General features: G+C 47.4%; 1 protein-coding gene across 1 annotated transcript; it reads right to left on the bottom strand.

The window, feature by feature from the left end:
• Positions 1-5,855: 5,855 nt before the first annotated feature.
• Positions 5,856-16,778, bottom strand: TRAP1 (TNF receptor associated protein 1). Its single transcript, XM_073648260.1, has 18 exons — positions 16,629-16,778; positions 14,276-14,446; positions 13,533-13,615; positions 13,213-13,353; positions 12,896-12,967; positions 12,649-12,809; positions 12,367-12,476; positions 11,470-11,543; positions 11,237-11,392; positions 10,988-11,108; positions 10,217-10,286; positions 8,310-8,457; positions 7,962-8,147; positions 7,740-7,878; positions 7,574-7,659; positions 7,354-7,499; positions 6,421-6,493; positions 5,856-6,250 (listed from the first exon to the last, which is right to left on the bottom strand). The coding sequence occupies exons 1-18, from the start codon at positions 16,720-16,722 to the stop codon at positions 6,149-6,151; spliced, it is 2,133 nt and encodes a 710-aa protein (XP_073504361.1). The 5' UTR covers positions 16,723-16,778; the 3' UTR covers positions 5,856-6,148.
• Between the last annotated feature and the right edge of the window lie 300 nt (positions 16,779-17,078).

Here is a 17,078-nt window from a genome sequence, read left to right as displayed (position 1 = left end):
GGATGTCAGCGGCGCTGCCTGTGCGGGCACTTCCGCTGCGACAACCCGGGACATTAGCGGGCGCTCGCAGCAGAAGTATCCCGACCCGCAGCGCCGCTCCCCGGTCCTCCCTTCACACCCTAGCCGCTGATGTCCCCACAGTATCTGCATGGTGTTACAAAGATCCGGACATTTGTGTTAAAAATCGCTGATTGGTCGCTGGCGGTGCCCGCGACCAATCACCGATTTGGGCGCCAAATTTAAATATCGGCTGCGACCAATCACCGATCTTGGCTCCACATTTAAACACCGCTGTGCTGATTGGTTGCGGCCGCTATTTAAATGTAGCGCCCAAATCGGTGATTGGTCGCGGGCAGCGGCCGTGACCAATCAGCAGAGCGGTGTTTAACTTTAGCGCCAAGATCACTGATTGGTCGCGTGCGGAGAGCGCGACCAATCAGCGAATCGTATTGGTGAGGAGTGGGGAGCGGAATCGTGTTAGTGAGGACCGGGGAGCGCCGCTGCCTGTGCGGATACTTCCACTGAGAGAAGCCTGGAGATGAGCGACTGCTCGCAGCAGAAGTATCCCGACCCGCAGCGCCGCTCCCCGGCCCTCCCTTCACACCCTAGCCGCTGATGTCCCCACAGTATCCGCATGGTGTTACAAAGATCCGGACATTTGTGTTAAAAATCGCTGATTGGTCGCTGGCGCTGCCCACGACCAATCACCGTTTTGGGCGCCAAATTTAAATATCGGCCGCGACCAATCAGCACAGCGGTGTTTAAATCTGGAGCCAAGATCGGTGATTGGTCGCGTCCGATATTTAAATTTGGCGCCCAAATCGGTGATTGGTCGCGGGCAGCGCCAGCGACCAATCAGCGATTTTAAACACATGTCCGGACCTTTGTAACACCATGCGGATACTGTGGGGACATCAGCGGCTAGGGTGTGAAGGGAGGACCGGGGAGCGGCGCTGCCTGTGCAGATACTTCCGCTGCGAGAACCAGGGACATGAGCGGGCGCTCGCAGCAGAACTATCCCGACCCGCAGCGCTGCTCCCCGGTCCTCCCTTCACACCCCAGCCGCTGATGTCCCCACAGTATCAGCATGGTGTTACAAAGGTCCGGACATTTGTGTTAAAAATCACTGATAGGTCGCTGGCGCTGCCCGCGACTAATCACCGATTTGGGCGCCAAATTTAAATATCGGCCGCGACCAATCACCGATCTTGGCTCCACATTTAAACACCGCTGTACTGATTGGTCGCGGACGCTATTTAAATGTGGCGCCAAAATCGGTGATTGGTCGCGCCCAGCGTCGGCGACCAATCAGCACAGCGGTGTTTAAATGTGGAGCCAAGATCGGTGATTGGTCGCGGCTGATATTTAAATTTGGCGCCCAAATCGGTGATTGGTCGCGGGCAGCGCCAGCGACCAATCAACGATTTTTAACACAAATGTCCGGACCTTTGTAACACCATGCAGATACTGTGGGGAGATCAGCGGCTAGGGTGTGAAGGGAAGACCGGGGAGCGGCGCTGCGGGTCGGGATACTTCTGCTGCGAGCAGTCGCTCATGTCCCGGGTTCTCGCAGCGGAAGTAGCCGCACAGGCAGCGGCGCTCCCCGGTCCTCACTAATACGATTCCGCTCCCCGCTCCTCACCAATACGATTCGCTGATTGGTCGCGCTCTCCGCACGCGACCAATCAGTGATCTTGGCGCTAAAGTTAAACACCGCTCTGCTGATTGGTCGCGGACGCAGCCCGTGACCAATCACCGATTTGGCCGCCAAATTTAAATATCGGCCGCGACCAATCACCGATCTTGGCTCCACATTTAAACACTGCTGTACTGATTGGTCGCGGACGCTATTTAAATGTGGCGCCAAAATCGGTGATTGGTCGCGCCCAGCGTCGGCGACCAATCAGCACAGCAGTGTTTAAATGTGGAGCCAAGATCGGTGATTGGTCGCAGCCAATCACCGATTTGGGCGCCACATATAAATAGCGGCCGCGACCAATCATCGATCTTGCCGCCACATTTAAACACTGCTGTGCTAATTGGTCGCGGACGCCAGCCGCGACCAATCAGCGAGCTTGGCGCCAAATTTAAACAACGCTCTGCTGATTGGACGCGTCTGGCGTCCGCGACCAATCAGCGAGATTGGCGCCAAATTTAAACAACGCTCTGCTGATTGATCGCGGTTGCTGGCCGAGATCAATCAGCAGTATTGGCGCAAACTTTAAACAACGCTCTGCTGATTGGTCGCGGCCGTCAGCCGCGACTAGTCAGCGATTTTGGCGCCAAATTTAAACACCGCTCTGCTGATTGGTCGCGGCCGGCGACCAATCAGGAATTGTGCCGCCAAATTTAAACCCCGCTCTGCATCGCTCTGCTGATTGGTCGCGGTCTCCGGCCGCGACCAATCAGCAGTATTGTCGCCAAATTTAAAGACCTCTTTGCTGATTGGTCGCGACTAATCAGCGATTTTGGTTCCAAATTTAAACACGCTCTCCATTCCTCACTAACACGGTTCGCAGATTGGTCGCAGCCGCCGCCCGCGTCCAATCACCGATATTGCCGCCAAATTTAAACACCGCTTTGCTGATTGGTCGCAGTTGCCTAACGCGACCAATTAGCGATTTGGGCGCCAAATTTATACGCCGCTCTGCTAATTGCGCCCCGTCGGCCGCATACCTATTCTAGAATACCCGATGCGTTCGAATTGGGCCACCATCTAGTAAACCATAAAGACAGCCTGTAGCTGGGGTGGCACACGTGGAGAGTAGTGTTATAGGAAAAGTTAATCCCGGCACTCACGTGTTGGTGGTCAATTTGTTTATTCAATTGAAAAAAGCCTTGGACAGGCTGAAATGCTTTTTTTTTTTTTTGAAGTTGTGGAATAAACGAATTAACCACCAACACGTGTGTGCCGGAATTTGCTTTTCCTTGTACCTGTACATAAACCATATAAACAGACGTTACCTATACATAAAACATATTCTATACCTTTATAAAAAATAAAAGGACCCCTTAACATTGGTCATTAAAGGGTATGTAGACCTTTCAACCCCAGATCTCTGTGGGCCTGTGACTGAGGCCTCTTCAAGCTGTAGATTTTTCCTTCTCTCCTTCCATGAGCTTTTCTAATGTTTTATTTTCCGGTCGGTTGTTTTATCAGGACTTGTTTCATTGTGGGACGTGCCGGAATTTTTATTGTTACAACCTCGAGGTCCATACAACTTTTGATCTCTTTTTATTCCATTTTTTTGGGGGAGGTGAAGTGATAAAAATAACAGCGATTCTGCCATTTCCATTTTGGCAGTCACCGTATGGGAGAAGTAATCTGATATTTCATTATTTTGGACAGTTACACACATGGCGATACCAAAATGTTACCATTTTTTTATGTCCTGGCAAAAGGAGAGTGATATGGATATTATATTATATATATATATATATATATATATATATATATATATATATATACACAGTACAGACCAAAAGTTTGGACACATCTTCTCATTTAAAGTTTTTTCTGTATTTTCATGACTATGAAAAATGTACATTCACACTGAAGGCATCAAAACTATGAATTAACACATGTGGAATTATATACTTAACAAAAAAGTGTGAAACAACTGAAAATATGTCTTATATTCTAGGTTCTTCAAAGTAGCCACCTTTTGCTTTGATGACTGCTTTGCACACTCTTGGCATTCTCTTGATGAGCTTCAAGAGGTAGTCACCGGAAATGGTTTTCCCTTCACAGGCGTGCCCTGTCAGGTTTAATAAGTGGGATTTCTTGCCTTATAAATGGGGTTGGGACCATCAGTTGTGTTGTGCAGAAGTCTGGTGGATACACAGCTGATAGTCCTACTGAATAGACTGTTAGAATTTGTATTATGGCAAGAAAAAAGCAGCTAAGTAAAGAAAAACGAGTGGCCATCATTACTTTAAGAAATGAAGGTCAGTCAGTTCGAAAAATTGGGAAAACTTTAAAAGTGTCCCCAAGTGCAGTTGCAAAAACCATGAAGCGCTACAAAGAAACTGGCTCACATGAGGACCGCCCCAGGAAAGGAAGACCAAGAGTCACCTCTGCTTCTGAGGATAAGTTTATCCGAGTCACCAGCCTCAGAAATCGCAGGTTAACAGCAGCTCAGATTAGAGACCAGGTCAATGCCACACAGAGTTCTAGCAGCAGACACATCTCTTCAACAACTGTTAAGAGGAGACTTTGTGCAGCAGGCCTTCATGATAAAATAGCTGCTAGGAAACCACTGCTAAGGACAGGCAACAAGCAGAAGAGACTTGTTTGGGCTAAAGAACACAAGGAATGGACATTGGACCAGTGGAAATCTGTGCTTTGGACTGATGAGTCCAAATTTGAGATCTTTGGTTCCAACCACCGTGTCTTTGTGCGATGCAGAAAAGTTGAACGGATGGACTCTACATACCTGGTTCCCACCATGAAGCATGGAGGAGGAGGTGTGATGGTGTGGGGGTGCTTTGCTGGTGACACTGTTGAGTATTTTTTCAAAATTGAAGGCATACTGAACCAGCATAGCTACCACAGCATCTTGCAGCGGCATGCTATTCCATCCGGTTTGCGTTTAGTTGGACCATCATTTATTTTTCAACAGGACAATGACCCCAAACACACCTCCAGGCTGTGTAAGGGCTATTTGACCAAGGAGGAGTGTGATGGGGGGGCTACGCCAGATGACCTGGCCTCCACAGTCACCAGACCTGAACCCAATCGAGATGGTTTGGGGTGAGCTGGACCGCAGAGTGAAGGCAAAAGGGCCAACAAGTGCTAAGCATCTCTGGGAACTCCTTCAAGATTGTTGGAAGACCATTTCTGGTGACTACCTCTTGAAGCTCATCAAGAGAATGCCAAGAGTGTGCAAAGCAGCCATCAAAGCAAAAGGTGGCTACTTTGAAGAACCTAGAATATAAGACATATTTTCAGTTGTTTCACACTTTTTTGTTAAGTATATAATTCCACATGTGTTAATTCATAGTTTTGATGCCTTCAGTGTGAATGTACAATTTTCATAGTCAAGAAAATACAGAAAAATCTTTAAATGAGGTGTGTCCAAACTTTTGGTCTGTACTGTATATATATATTTATTTCTTTTTTTTTTTTTAATACATATATTTTTTTTTTCCATTTTATTTAGTCCCCCCCTGGGGGACTTGGGCCTGAAGTTGCTTGTACAATACATTGCTATACAGCGATATTACAGTGTATTGTGAAAGCACCGATCGCTTATGGAGACAGGCTAAGCAGCTTCATAGGTGTATAAACATGGCAGACACGGGGGTCTTCAGTAGCCCCCCAGCAGCTATAACATTGCCATTGGCATTCCTCAATCATCCTGCGTGGTGTGGTGATAAGCATTAGAAGGGACATCTTCTTCCATTTGCAGCCTCTTAAAAAGGAACTGTACATTAAACAAACTTTGCATAAACTAACAGTACAGGCAAAGATAAGAAACTTTGTAATATGTCTTATCAGAGAAATCGGTTTCCTTCCCCACTTATGAGCCACTTCTTCCTCTCCCCCTTGAACTCAAATCTGTCTTTACTGCAGGCTTATGTGACACAGCCCTTTATACTCTATAGAACGGAGAAGGGAGAGGAAACAGGCAGAGGGAGGCACAGAAAGATCGCCGTGAGCTCTCTAGTAAGTCTTTTAACTCATTTCAGAGCTGGATTCACATATACCCTGATCACTACCACTGTGTAATATCCTCCATGTTGCTGACGTTTTTCTTTGTGTGCTAAAAAAAAAACAGGAATCCTGAACTACTCTCGGGTGCTGTCTAGGTAGCGACAAGTATAAATATTAGAGAAATAAAAAACGAGGTGACTTTATACAAATTAGTGACATCTTTAATATCTCTTGGTTATAAGTGTAACATTTACAACAATGAGCGAGCGTTACTGCACGGCCGTACACTGGGGAACCCTGGGGCCGACGTGCGGGGACTGTCCAATAAATACATCCACATTATATCTTTTCGGTCTCTCTTTCCATAGGAAACATGGCGGCTGTGTCAGATACTCCTTGTGCAGAAACCCAAAACGTTTCCTGTCCTCCAGGATGTGGGGTCCATCGTTCCCGGGAGCAGATCTTACAGGAGGATGATGATGGTGGAGGTGTTCAATGCTTCTCCAGGGCTTTCGTTAACAACTCATTGAGACGCCCTACCATGGGCCGGGGGTCGTCGTTCAGCCCGGCAGCGATCATGGCATTCTCATAGATCTGGGTAGAACAATACAGATATTTTAGGGCGCCATTACTTATGCAGTTTACTAATGCCATACAAAATATATCTGTGCTTAGGTTTAAAAAATTCACAGTGAGTAAAGGTGCAAAGAATCACTGTCTGTGCCGCGTCCAGCGCTCCACTGCGGCTCCAGCTTGTGTCTCACCTGATCGAGAAGCAATTTGGCCAGGTCTTGGTCCGTGTCCTTCAGCTGTCCGAGCTTCTTAATAAGAGGATGCCTAGAATAATGTCAGATCAAGGGGGGGCGGTCACAAAAAGTAGTTATGGGCGTGGATTGTTTCAGCTGTGTCCCTTTAAATCTAGACGGAGCTGTGTTATACAAGCGGCTGATACTCCTCATACACTGATTTAGTAATTCGTAGCTCGTTACTGCAGAATAAAAAGTATTTCTGGCTTACAGAATGAGTCGATTTAAAAGAAAATGTTCTGCCACTAGGGGGCACAGTGACAGAGCATCTTAATAAATGGATTTAAAATCCATAATTTACACGTCGGTGTTATACCTGGTGTATAACATCCGGCCCCTCGCCCCCCAAAGTAGAAAGTCCGCCCCCCCCAGGGTATAACCTCCGGCTCCCCGCCATGCCGTCAGCCTTTACTAACATGTGACAGAACGGCCGGTGGTGCAGAGCTCACTGATACCAGCGCGGTCCTGTAATAGGAGCCACCGGGGTAACAAGTCCGTTCATGACATTTCTTCCTCCTAAATCTGCCAATCACCTGTGAGTGATATTATTGAGAAGTGGAAAAAACCGCAGCAACTCAGCCACAAAGTGAAGACCCCGTAACTTTACAGAGCGGGGGGCCGAGTGCTGAGGAGCAGAGGGCAGAAAAGTCACCAACGCTCTGCTGACCCCATAACTGCAGAGTCCAGACCTCCTCCCCCGCCGGGAGCTTCATGGCTGAGAAGCTGAACATCACCAAGCACAATGCCAAGCGTCGGACAAGTGGTGTAGGAGAGTTGACCTGTCGCCAAGCCAGCACTACCAACAACAGCAAAACCTGCAAGACCTCGCCAGTAGAGCTCCAGGGCAGGTCCAGCTACTGTCTGTTAGGCCTTATGAATGTAGAAACCCACCCAGTGTTGATCTCCAGAGTGGGCTGCAGGAGCTGAGCTCGTTCTTCATTTGTTTTGGCAAGCTGCTGTGTGCGCAGGAAATGTCGGGCCGCCCCCATCTCCAACACAGTAATCATGGCCGGGTGAGTGTCCAGACGTGGTGTCACCTACATGAAGACAAACACTACTAATCCAGTATAGGGTATAAAGATCACTCTGTATACTTAGGGTGTGCACATACCTTGATATTGGACACTCGAGTCCCCAAACCGTTCCTCATCCAGGCCATTAGATCCTCAGACTCCTTCTCGCTCAGTTTATCAGAAGCTGAAGGAGAAGCAAGACTCGGTGTAAGTGGCCAAAGTCATCTCCTCACCTCAACCAGCCCACAATGGAATGGCAGCTACCTGCACGGCCGTCCTCAAACTTCTCCTCTTTGTAATGATCAACCACGATGTCAGTCTCCACCGAGATGAGCTTCTTCTTCTCAAACTCCCGTAGGTGCAGCAGGGTGAGCTCATCAAACTGCTCGTAGCAGAAGAGGACCTGGAGAGACAAAGACCACGGGGAAGTCAGGGCAAGAAAAGGGGGCGCAGAAGAGTATACAAAATGGGGGAGAACCTGAGCACCTCGGTCTGCTTCTGTTTCATGGCCTCATAGTAAGGGCTGTGCTCTGCAAGGTGGCGGTTGGGTGCGCACAAGTAGTAGATGTTGCGGGATCCCGCTGGCATCCGAGTGGCGTAGTCGGCGAGGCTGGTCTGTTCTCCTGCCGGCAGGGAGGAAGACTCAAAACGCAGAAGTTTTCCAATGTCCTCCTGCAAAAGTAATGATGGATGTGAAATAAAAGAAACGGTTAAAAATCCAATATGGAGCAGGTTTATTATCCCCTGTCCAGCTCACATCACTGCAAGATCAACCCGGATGTCAGCAGTTCTCAGTGCGCACAATGTGCGCTACACACCCTGTGCGCTACACACCCTCACATCCTGCTCCTGGGTGGTCACAATCCCTTCTCGAATGAAAAGCCCGTAGTCCTCAAAGAATTTTTTGTATTTCTCTGGATCCTTCTTGCTTTGGTCGAGGAAAAATCTGACGAGTCGTCTCTGCAGCACATCGCGTAGTTTCCTGATTAAAAAGGGAATCAAAAAAATACTTCATTTATCAATCCCAGGTCCTGTACGAGCGCAGACATCACATCTGAGTCGCAGGAGCTCAGATACTGAAAGCCTTTGGAAACGTCCTCTAGGACAGTGTTCCCCCTCCTGTGGATCTCCAGCAGCTGCAGAACTACAACTCCCATCATGCCATGAGAGCCACCGACTAGTTTTGAAACAACAGGAGAGCCACAAGTTGGGAAACACTCCTCTAGGTTATCTCCAGGAAAGGACTAAAGACACAATGAGGATTTCCTTCTTGTGCTCGGTGAGCTTCTTAGGTGATTCCATATACAGAGCACAATCTTACAAGTAACTACTAGGATCCTTAGACCATGTTCACACGTTGCTTTTTTTCTGCAGCCAAAACCTGATCTCTTGGCAGTAAAAAAGCTGCAGACAAAACTCAGGTTTGCAGCCTTTTTTTTTGCTGTTTTTCAGGATACCAAAGTGCAGCTTTGCTTCTAAATTACAAGTGTGAAGCGAACAATACAAGATATTAGGCCAGCAATACAAGATGTATGTGAAACCATAAAACATTTTTTTATGTAAAAGCAGCAAGGGGCAGTTGAATTGGTAAGGCATTGTTTATGTGACACATTGGTAGGGTATCAAGTAGGTCGAGCACTGTTTACTTAATACATTGGTAATACATTGAATAGGTCGGGCATTGTTTACTTTCATACATTGATAAGGGCATCGAGTAGGTCAGGATTGACACATTGGTAGGGCATTGAGTCAGTTAGGAATTGTTTACTTAACACATTGGTAGGACACTGAGTAGGTTGGGCATTGTTTACTTTCATACACTGGTAGGGCATCAAGTAGGTCAAGCACTGTTTACTTAATACATTGGTAGGACATTGAATAGGTCGGGCATCGTTTTCTTTCATACATTGATAAGGACATCGAGTAGGTCAGGATTGACACATTGGTAGGGCATTGAGTTGAGTAGGTCGGGCATTATTTACTTAACACTTTGGTAGGACATAGAGTTGGTCAGGCATTGTTTACTTTCACACATTGGTATTGTATTAAATTGGTCGGGCATTGTTTACTTAACACATTGGTAGGGCATTAAGTAGGTTGGGTATTGTTTACTTTCAGACATTGGTAGGACATAGAGTTGGTCAGGCATTGTTTACTTTCACACATTGGTATTGTATTAAATTGGTCGGGCATTGTTTACTTAACACATTGGTAGGGCATTAAGTAGGTTGGGTATTGTTTACTTTCAGACATTGGTAGGACATTGAGTTGGTCGGACATTGTTTACTTTTACACATATTACTGATTTTAATTAAACTGTACTAATACTAACATTCATGCTCATGTGATTATACCAAGATATTATGGTTTCAACTTTGGAAAAATCACAAAAATAAATAGGTTTCACAGAAATGACATGCTGCAGTGTCCAATTCAGTCAGGAAAAAAATTCAAGTGTGTGCATGAGATTTCTCAACTCTCATAACTTTCGCTGGTGCTGTAAAATACAGCTTTAATTTGCATTAAAAAAGCAGGAACAAAACCAGCAAAAACGCAAAGTGTGAACATAGTCTAATACCAGCCACGAGCCGGCGTTCACAGAGGATTCACAATGTCAGGCACAGGGGTCTTCTGCAGACCCCCAGCTGTCATTACAACCCATCGGTGCCCCGCGATCATGTGACAAGGGCGCTGATGGGTGGATGAATGACACGCTTCTGGCCGGATACTCCTTTTCTCACCTTATGAGGGAACTTTCCTGCAGCAATTCTCTGCTGAGATTCAAGGGAATATCCTCACTGTCAACAACCCCTGCAGAGAGCAGAAAAACATAACTGTCAGAGTCAGGGAATGATGGGAGTTGTAGTTTAATAATATCCGAAGAGCCGGAGGTTGCCGATCCCTGTGCTGGTGTAGCAACGTTGGCTTTGTCCATCTTTGGGTACAATTTTTCTTAACTTAAATGAATGTATTTTGACTTAAAAAAAATCATTTTTGCTATTGGGTTACATTAAAAACGTTCAACTGTTTTGCTTTTACAGGTTTTTTTCTTTCCCGCACATTCAACTTTGATGTGGTCATAAATCAGCAGAGAGGAGCTCCGAAAAAGCACAGCTAGAAGAGTTACAAACTCCCCGTCAGATGTCAAAACGAGCTCACTGATGGATTCTCCATTAACTCATTATGAAGCAAGTGAATCCCAGAGGATTTAGAAGGGAAATGGTGTAACATTTTTAATGAAACCCAATTGCAAAAATGATTTCAAGCTTTTAAGTAAAAAGGAAAAAAAAAAAAAAAGAATTGTTCCCAAATGTGGACAACTTAAGGCCTGTGATGGTTTTTGTGTAGGACATGCCGCTGGTCTCCTGAGCCAAATTCAACAGCCTCATATATGTTAGACCTGCGGCCGGTCTGTACATGGGCCGTGAAAGTTGGATGGTCTAGGGCTGCAATGTCAACCAGGGCAAGCATAGCTGTACTGCCGATGGGGAGATCGTACATGAAGTTCTCACCTCGCAGGAAGCGCAGCCACTTGGGCAGGATGTCCGTGGCCTTGGTCTGGATGAGGACCTTGCGGCTGTACAGGGCCACGCTGGACCCCAGCTCTCGGCTTACGTCAAACATAGAAGGTTTCTGCAAAAAAGATCACACTGCGTCCATTACAGCGAGCAGCGGCCGGCGCTCACTACTCCCCTCTATGCACAACAAATAATCATTACATCCGGGCAGATTGGAGTCCGCTCTTTATAGATGGCGCTTACCATCTCCGGCACGTAGAAGATGCTCCTAATATTCAGAGGGGCGTCTGCCTTGTAGTGAAGCATGTAGCGCGGTTTATCATAAGCCTGGGCGATAAATCGGTAGAACTCCTCGTGCTGCCATTCTCCGATCTCTTTGGGGTCCATCATCCAGAGAGCCTGAAGAGAGACCCTATAAAAGTCAGAGGAGGGGAGAGGAATCCCGAAGACGGGGGGAGGGAGGGTTTGCCTCCTACCTGCAGAGTGTTGATCCTCTTGCCATTAAGGTACAGGGGGAAGCTGACAAAGTTGCTGTATTTTGTCACCACCTCTGAAATATCAAAAAAAATAATTTTTGTGCTTTTGTGCAGAAGAATTAGGGAATTTAGATGTTTTATTCTTTTTTTTGGTGTGTAACAGATTTAAAATAATTCTATAGATCGAACAAGACAAAACTGAATAGGGTTATTTTATTTCATGTTTATTAATTTTATTAATTGGGCGTTTTAAACCATTTATTTTCTTTAACCATTTTTTTCCTTTTTCGAACTTGTATCAGCAGTATTTGATTGCTTATACTATACACTTCATAGGAGGACCAACATGGCTTCCACATAGGCCCGCATCAGCCATGGGAAGCCATGGACATCTGGCTTTAGTGTTGCAGGGAGGCCGATGGGAGTCGATACTTCTGCAAATGGGCCATTGAAATGCCGCTGTCAATGATTGACAGCAGAATCTAAGCGGCTAAATGGCAGCAATCGGCGCTAGCTTCTTACACCCGCACCCTGACTGATGTAAATATATGTCAGCAAACGCTACTTAAATCCTCCCATCAGCATTTAAGTGGTTAAGCAGAAGAGATCAGAGCTAGCTCCGATCACTGCTGTTGGAAGCAGGTGCCGGCTGCCTTATACATTGAGCAGGCTCAGCTCCCGAGCCCGACCATAGGATGTATTGGCATATCCTATGTCAGAAAGGGGTTAAAACATGGACAAGTCATACATGCTAATAGCAACCAAACAGCACAGACCGCAGTAGGTCTCCAAAGTAAATTTAACCATCTCAAAGTCTATTAATTTTAGGATAATTCATATATAAATGACCGATACAACAGCCGGGGTGCTACCAGGGGGTGAATGGTGGGGACTCACCTCTTACTCTGTCCTCACTGGCGAACTCCTTACAGTCATCTTTAAGATGAATGATAACTTTCGTCCCTGGCCTCACACCACCGGCCTCTGCCAACTCAAAGACTCCAGATCTATGGAGGAAAGATGTCAATTTAGTGAATAATGAGCCGTATGCCTGTACAGTGCTATAATATAGGCCAGTGCTATAGTAGGAGCCGGTGCTATAGTAGGGGCCGGTGCTATAGTATAGTATATGCAGTTGCATATAAAGGATGGTCTCAGCGTTCTCAATTCTGTACTGACCCGTCAGACGTCCAGCAATATCCAGGGCTGCCGGGCTCCGAAGCCTGAGAGTAGACGACCACTTTGTCAGCCACCATAAATGCGGAGTAGAAGCCAACGCCAAACTGACCTATGATCTTCCCGGAGCTGTCAGTCTGGTTCTGCAGAGCTTCTAGAAAGGCCTGCGGGAAAAAAGAGCAAAACATATCACAGACATAAGTCCCATTGGGTACGAAGAGCCTGAAAACAGCCCGGTCTGCAGGATTACCTTGGATCCAGAACGTGCGATGGTGCCCAGATTAGAGATGAGCTCCTCCTGTGTCATCCCCACTCCGGTGTCCTATGGGAATGATGGCACAGTTAGACAGAGACCGTTGGGACGCGCCTGGTCACCCTCCATTCTCCTGGCCGGTGCAGATGCAGGTTTTGCTGCCCGTATCTGCACTGGTGCTAAATGCTTCCATCACCAGCACAGAAGAGGACGGTGCTGGGGGGGAGCGGCGGTAACATCTTGATCGTGGATCCAGCGCTTATCAATGGGGGCCCCAGGGGGGATTTATGTCCACAGTACCAGACTCCTCTTACCTGGATGGTGAGGGTGCCCTTCTCGCTGTCCGTATGCAGGTGGATCTCCATCTCCAGCAGGCCGGTCCCCTGAGACAAGAGCTGGTGACGCAGCTTTTCCAGGGCATCGCTACCATTTGAGATCAGTTCCCGGATGAAAACCTGGTGACAGACGGCATCAGACAGATATCAACAGCGTCGGACAGACTGGGCTCATCTGAAGCCACATTTCCTCATTGCCGAGACGGCACCATCTCTCTCATTTACAGACGTGTCTTTCCCATCTATTTGCAGATCAATAGAGAATAAAACAAATAAAAGGAAATAAACTCCGCTCTCACCTCTTTTTCTGAGTATAACGAGCGAGCGACAATGTCCAGGAGCTTCTTCGTCTCGGCCTGAAATTCGTGCTTAGAGGCGACACCTGTGAGACATTTACAGACGATCTGTGAAGCCGTTGTGATCTTACTTTAACACAATATTACAGGTTCCTGGATTATCGGATGTTCTGGATTATTGGAAAATCGTGGAAACATTTATAAAACTTGCATCTAGAATCCCTCAAGGAAGGCAAGTAACCAGTTAGAAGGGTTATGTTGAATCTCACCCTTGCATTTCCACTTTATAAAGTGATAACATTAGCAAATTAGTGGGGGTCCGACATCTGGGACCACCACCTATCCTGAGAATGAAGGGCTGGTTTAGCACTGTGGTCCCTTCAACAACATCCCGGCCTCCACCTGCTGCACAAGGGGACGCAGTGAAGTGTCAGATCGGTGCTGCAGCCCCTTCATTCTCGGTACGACTAGAGCTCGGATCCCCAAGGATGATGGCATATAAGAGCCACAGATTGGGGATCACAGGCCTACAAATGACTTTGCATGCTCACCGTGCCATCAGGGCCTTCTGGGCATTGTAGTTTAGCAATAGGAAGCAGATTCCTTAGATAACAGATGCATCTCCATGCTCCAACACCTAGTGTGCTGTCAGGACATGCCGGCAATTGTACCTTTAGAGCCACAGGAAACCGACTGGTGCCCAGCCACATGCATGGAACTATACATAATGTCAGATGAGCGCTCACCCTGTACGCTCTCAGTGTCGGAGATGATTGTGTGCAGCGCGGGCTCTTCCTCCTTGCTCTCCGCGGTTTGCGTGGTATATCCCCGGTAGGTTATACTGCTCAGTGTGGGCAGGCTCTTCCTGGAGGTGGGCACTGAATGCCAGGGAGACTGCTGGTACCTGGAGACGCAACCTGAAAAAAACATCCCTTAGCAAACAGACGTCTGACATCTAAACCCCAGCCGACTTCTGTTTTCCACAGCCTTCCAGTCGTAACTATGTGTACAGGGACCACCATAACACAAATTTTGCCATAAGTCTGCTATGTGGGCTTTCCAGATTTCTCCTGCATTGCACTAACCTTATCGGTACGACATAGGTAAATATTACTCTGCTCCAGATGATGGCGAATAGGGACTTGCGGCTCTTTAGCTGTAGCAGAACTACAACCCTCAGTGTGCCCTGAAAGCCACAATCATATTTTGAGGAGGGTATATAAACAGATTGTTTCTGGATTGAAGAAGATTCTCTTTTTAACGGGGTAATTCAGCTTCGCAGCGGCAGGTGGGCGGTGCTGCCGAAGTCACGTCACCGCTTGTCTTGTGTGTTGCCTGCGTGCACCAGTCCTATTCATCAGAATGGTGAACAATTCCTGCAGTCAGGTCCGCTCCCTTCCCAATGCAAAAGTAAGTGGAGCCGGAAAACCCCTTTAATACCCTGCAATATGGTGATTCCCGGTGGCGGTGATTTGGACTGGATGGGGGGTGGCCGGGATAAACACCAGAGAGCTTACAAATAAAGGGGTTTACCAAAATTAGAAAAGATCAGGTAGCATTTCAGAAAACAGCTGCAATACCACATACGTCCCAGCGACAAGAGAGGCGCTATTTCTTCAATTCCTATAAAGGGGAGGTCTAGGATGCAGACACTTTAAAAGGCTTGTACATCTACTGTCTTCAGAAACGGCCGCTCCTCCGCCTCCCGACCTCCTGTTTTCCGGGGCAGTGCGTTGTTGATTGCGGATGACTGACAGTTCGGACCATACTTGCGCTGCTGATCTGTGCTGACAGCAGAGCACACGGGGGATGAAGAAACTTCTGAACACCACTTGTAACCTCACCATAAAAGCCCTTTTAGTCACAGCGCCTCTGCTAACAGACTGCAGCGGTGGCCGGTAACCTAGGCAACGGGTTGCAAACTATAAAAATTAAAGATCCCTCTGTTCCTGAGAACGGAGAGGATTTCTAAGATGTAAAGTTGCTTTGTTTTTACAAGCACTTTGCAATTTTACCCATTTAAAATGAGATGATCCCTTTAAGGTAAGTGTATAAGAATGAAAATGATCCCGAGGCCACAAGCCCCTCGCTAGGTTATAACGCTCTTGATCTTCTCCTGACTGGGGTCAGCGGGTGATGCAATATTTGCAGGTCCACACAGACTGTCTCCTACTATACAGGACCTGTGTCCTCGGTGACATTGCACTATAACCCTTTTGTTGCCGAGAGTTTCTTTCTCTCCCTTACATAGAGCTTGTGAATACAAACACTTTTGTAATTTACGGCTTGTTAAAATTTGCAGCCGTTCTTGAGATATTAACACTTTTCTTTTGTTTACAGCTTGTTGCCTTGGAGACCGACCACCCCTACTGTCTAACTTGTAAGCACTGCAATGAAGCTGGCTGGGATTAGGAGGTAAAGGGGTGCTTCAGCAATCCATAGCTTCAAACCAAGAGCTTGTAACCCCTGCTAACAGTGATGGTTGGTCTCCGAGGCAACGAGCTGTAAACAAAGGTTTATCAAATCAAGAACGGCGGAAAATTTTAATAAGCAGCAAATTGCAAAATTGCTTGTATTTATCAGCGATATTCAACAGTATATATTTATGAAAATGAAAATAATCCCTTTAAGGAGGCCTTACGGATTAAACAGCTGTCCATCTAATGTGAACAGGGGCCTTCTGACTCCGGAGGATACAAGAGGGGAAAAAAAAAAAAGGATTGGGCATATTGGATTTCAATATGCCCGATCCTTTGAGTCTCAGGGCAGCAGTGTCCAGCTAATTCCTCTCCCCACAGAGAAGACATGAACACCACCAGCACATGTGTGTACGGTGGGATATAGATGATATATATATATTGTCAAGGTGACGTGAACAAGAAAGTTGTGTGATTCAAGAGGATGCCGCTCCGGTCATGTGACGCTCTCGGCGCTGGACGCTGCAGGTGAAGCCTTACCCTGCTGTCTGGCCACCCTGGAGAGGACATTAGAGGGCACAGTGATCGCCGGCACCACGTGCGGATGGCAGCTCTGCTCCAAATAAAAATCCTTAAAAGCTACGTATGACATCAGGCTGGTTGGTGGTGACGTCAGACTCACCGCTCAGGCTCCGCCCTGATGTGAAAGCTCCGGTTCGGCTCCACGATCGCAGCGCCCGGCTTAGGTGTCCTCGGAACAGTGCTGCAGCTGCCATGTTTCTTCAGGGACGCGCGCACGTCAGTGACGTCACTAGTCCGCGACCGAGAAAGCCGACTGCGGTGACGTCACTGCTGGGCGTGTCTGACTGTTCCCAGCTCTATGGCGGCTGCTGGTGGTGGAGGAGAGCTGGGGACAACCAATATCGCCCCCCAGTGCCAGGACCACACATGGCAGCTGGTGACAACCAATACTGCCCCCAGTGCCAGGGCCACACATGGCTGCTGCTGACAACCAATACTGCCCCCCAGTGCCAGGACCACACACAGCAGCTAGTGACAACCAATACTGCCCCCCAGTGCCAGGGCCACACATGGCTGCTGCTGACAACCAATACTGCCCCCCAGTGCCCGG

This window comes from Phyllobates terribilis, unplaced genomic scaffold, assembly GCF_046119375.1.
Source record: "Phyllobates terribilis strain yellow unplaced genomic scaffold, ASM4611937v1 Scaffold_9__5_contigs__length_417890890, whole genome shotgun sequence".
NCBI lineage: Eukaryota > Metazoa > Chordata > Amphibia > Anura > Dendrobatidae > Phyllobates > Phyllobates terribilis.
The sequence above is the reverse complement of the archived record's forward strand: the minus strand, read 5'-3'. Positions and strand labels throughout refer to the sequence as shown.

Bases quoted from the DNA above. Each gene is read 5' to 3' on its own strand.
- TRAP1 (XM_073648260.1), bottom strand. From the start codon at position 16,722: ATGGCAGCTGCAGCACTGTTCCGAGGACACCTAAGCCGGGCGCTGCGA. The intron at 7,500-7,573 runs GTATGTGCACAC...GTCTTCATGTAG, and splicing joins CTCGAGTGTCCAATATCAAG to GTGACACCACGTCTGGACAC. The intron at 6,494-7,353 runs GTGGGTTTCTAC...ACATTATTCTAG, and splicing joins ACTCTGGAGATCAACACTGG to GCATCCTCTTATTAAGAAGC.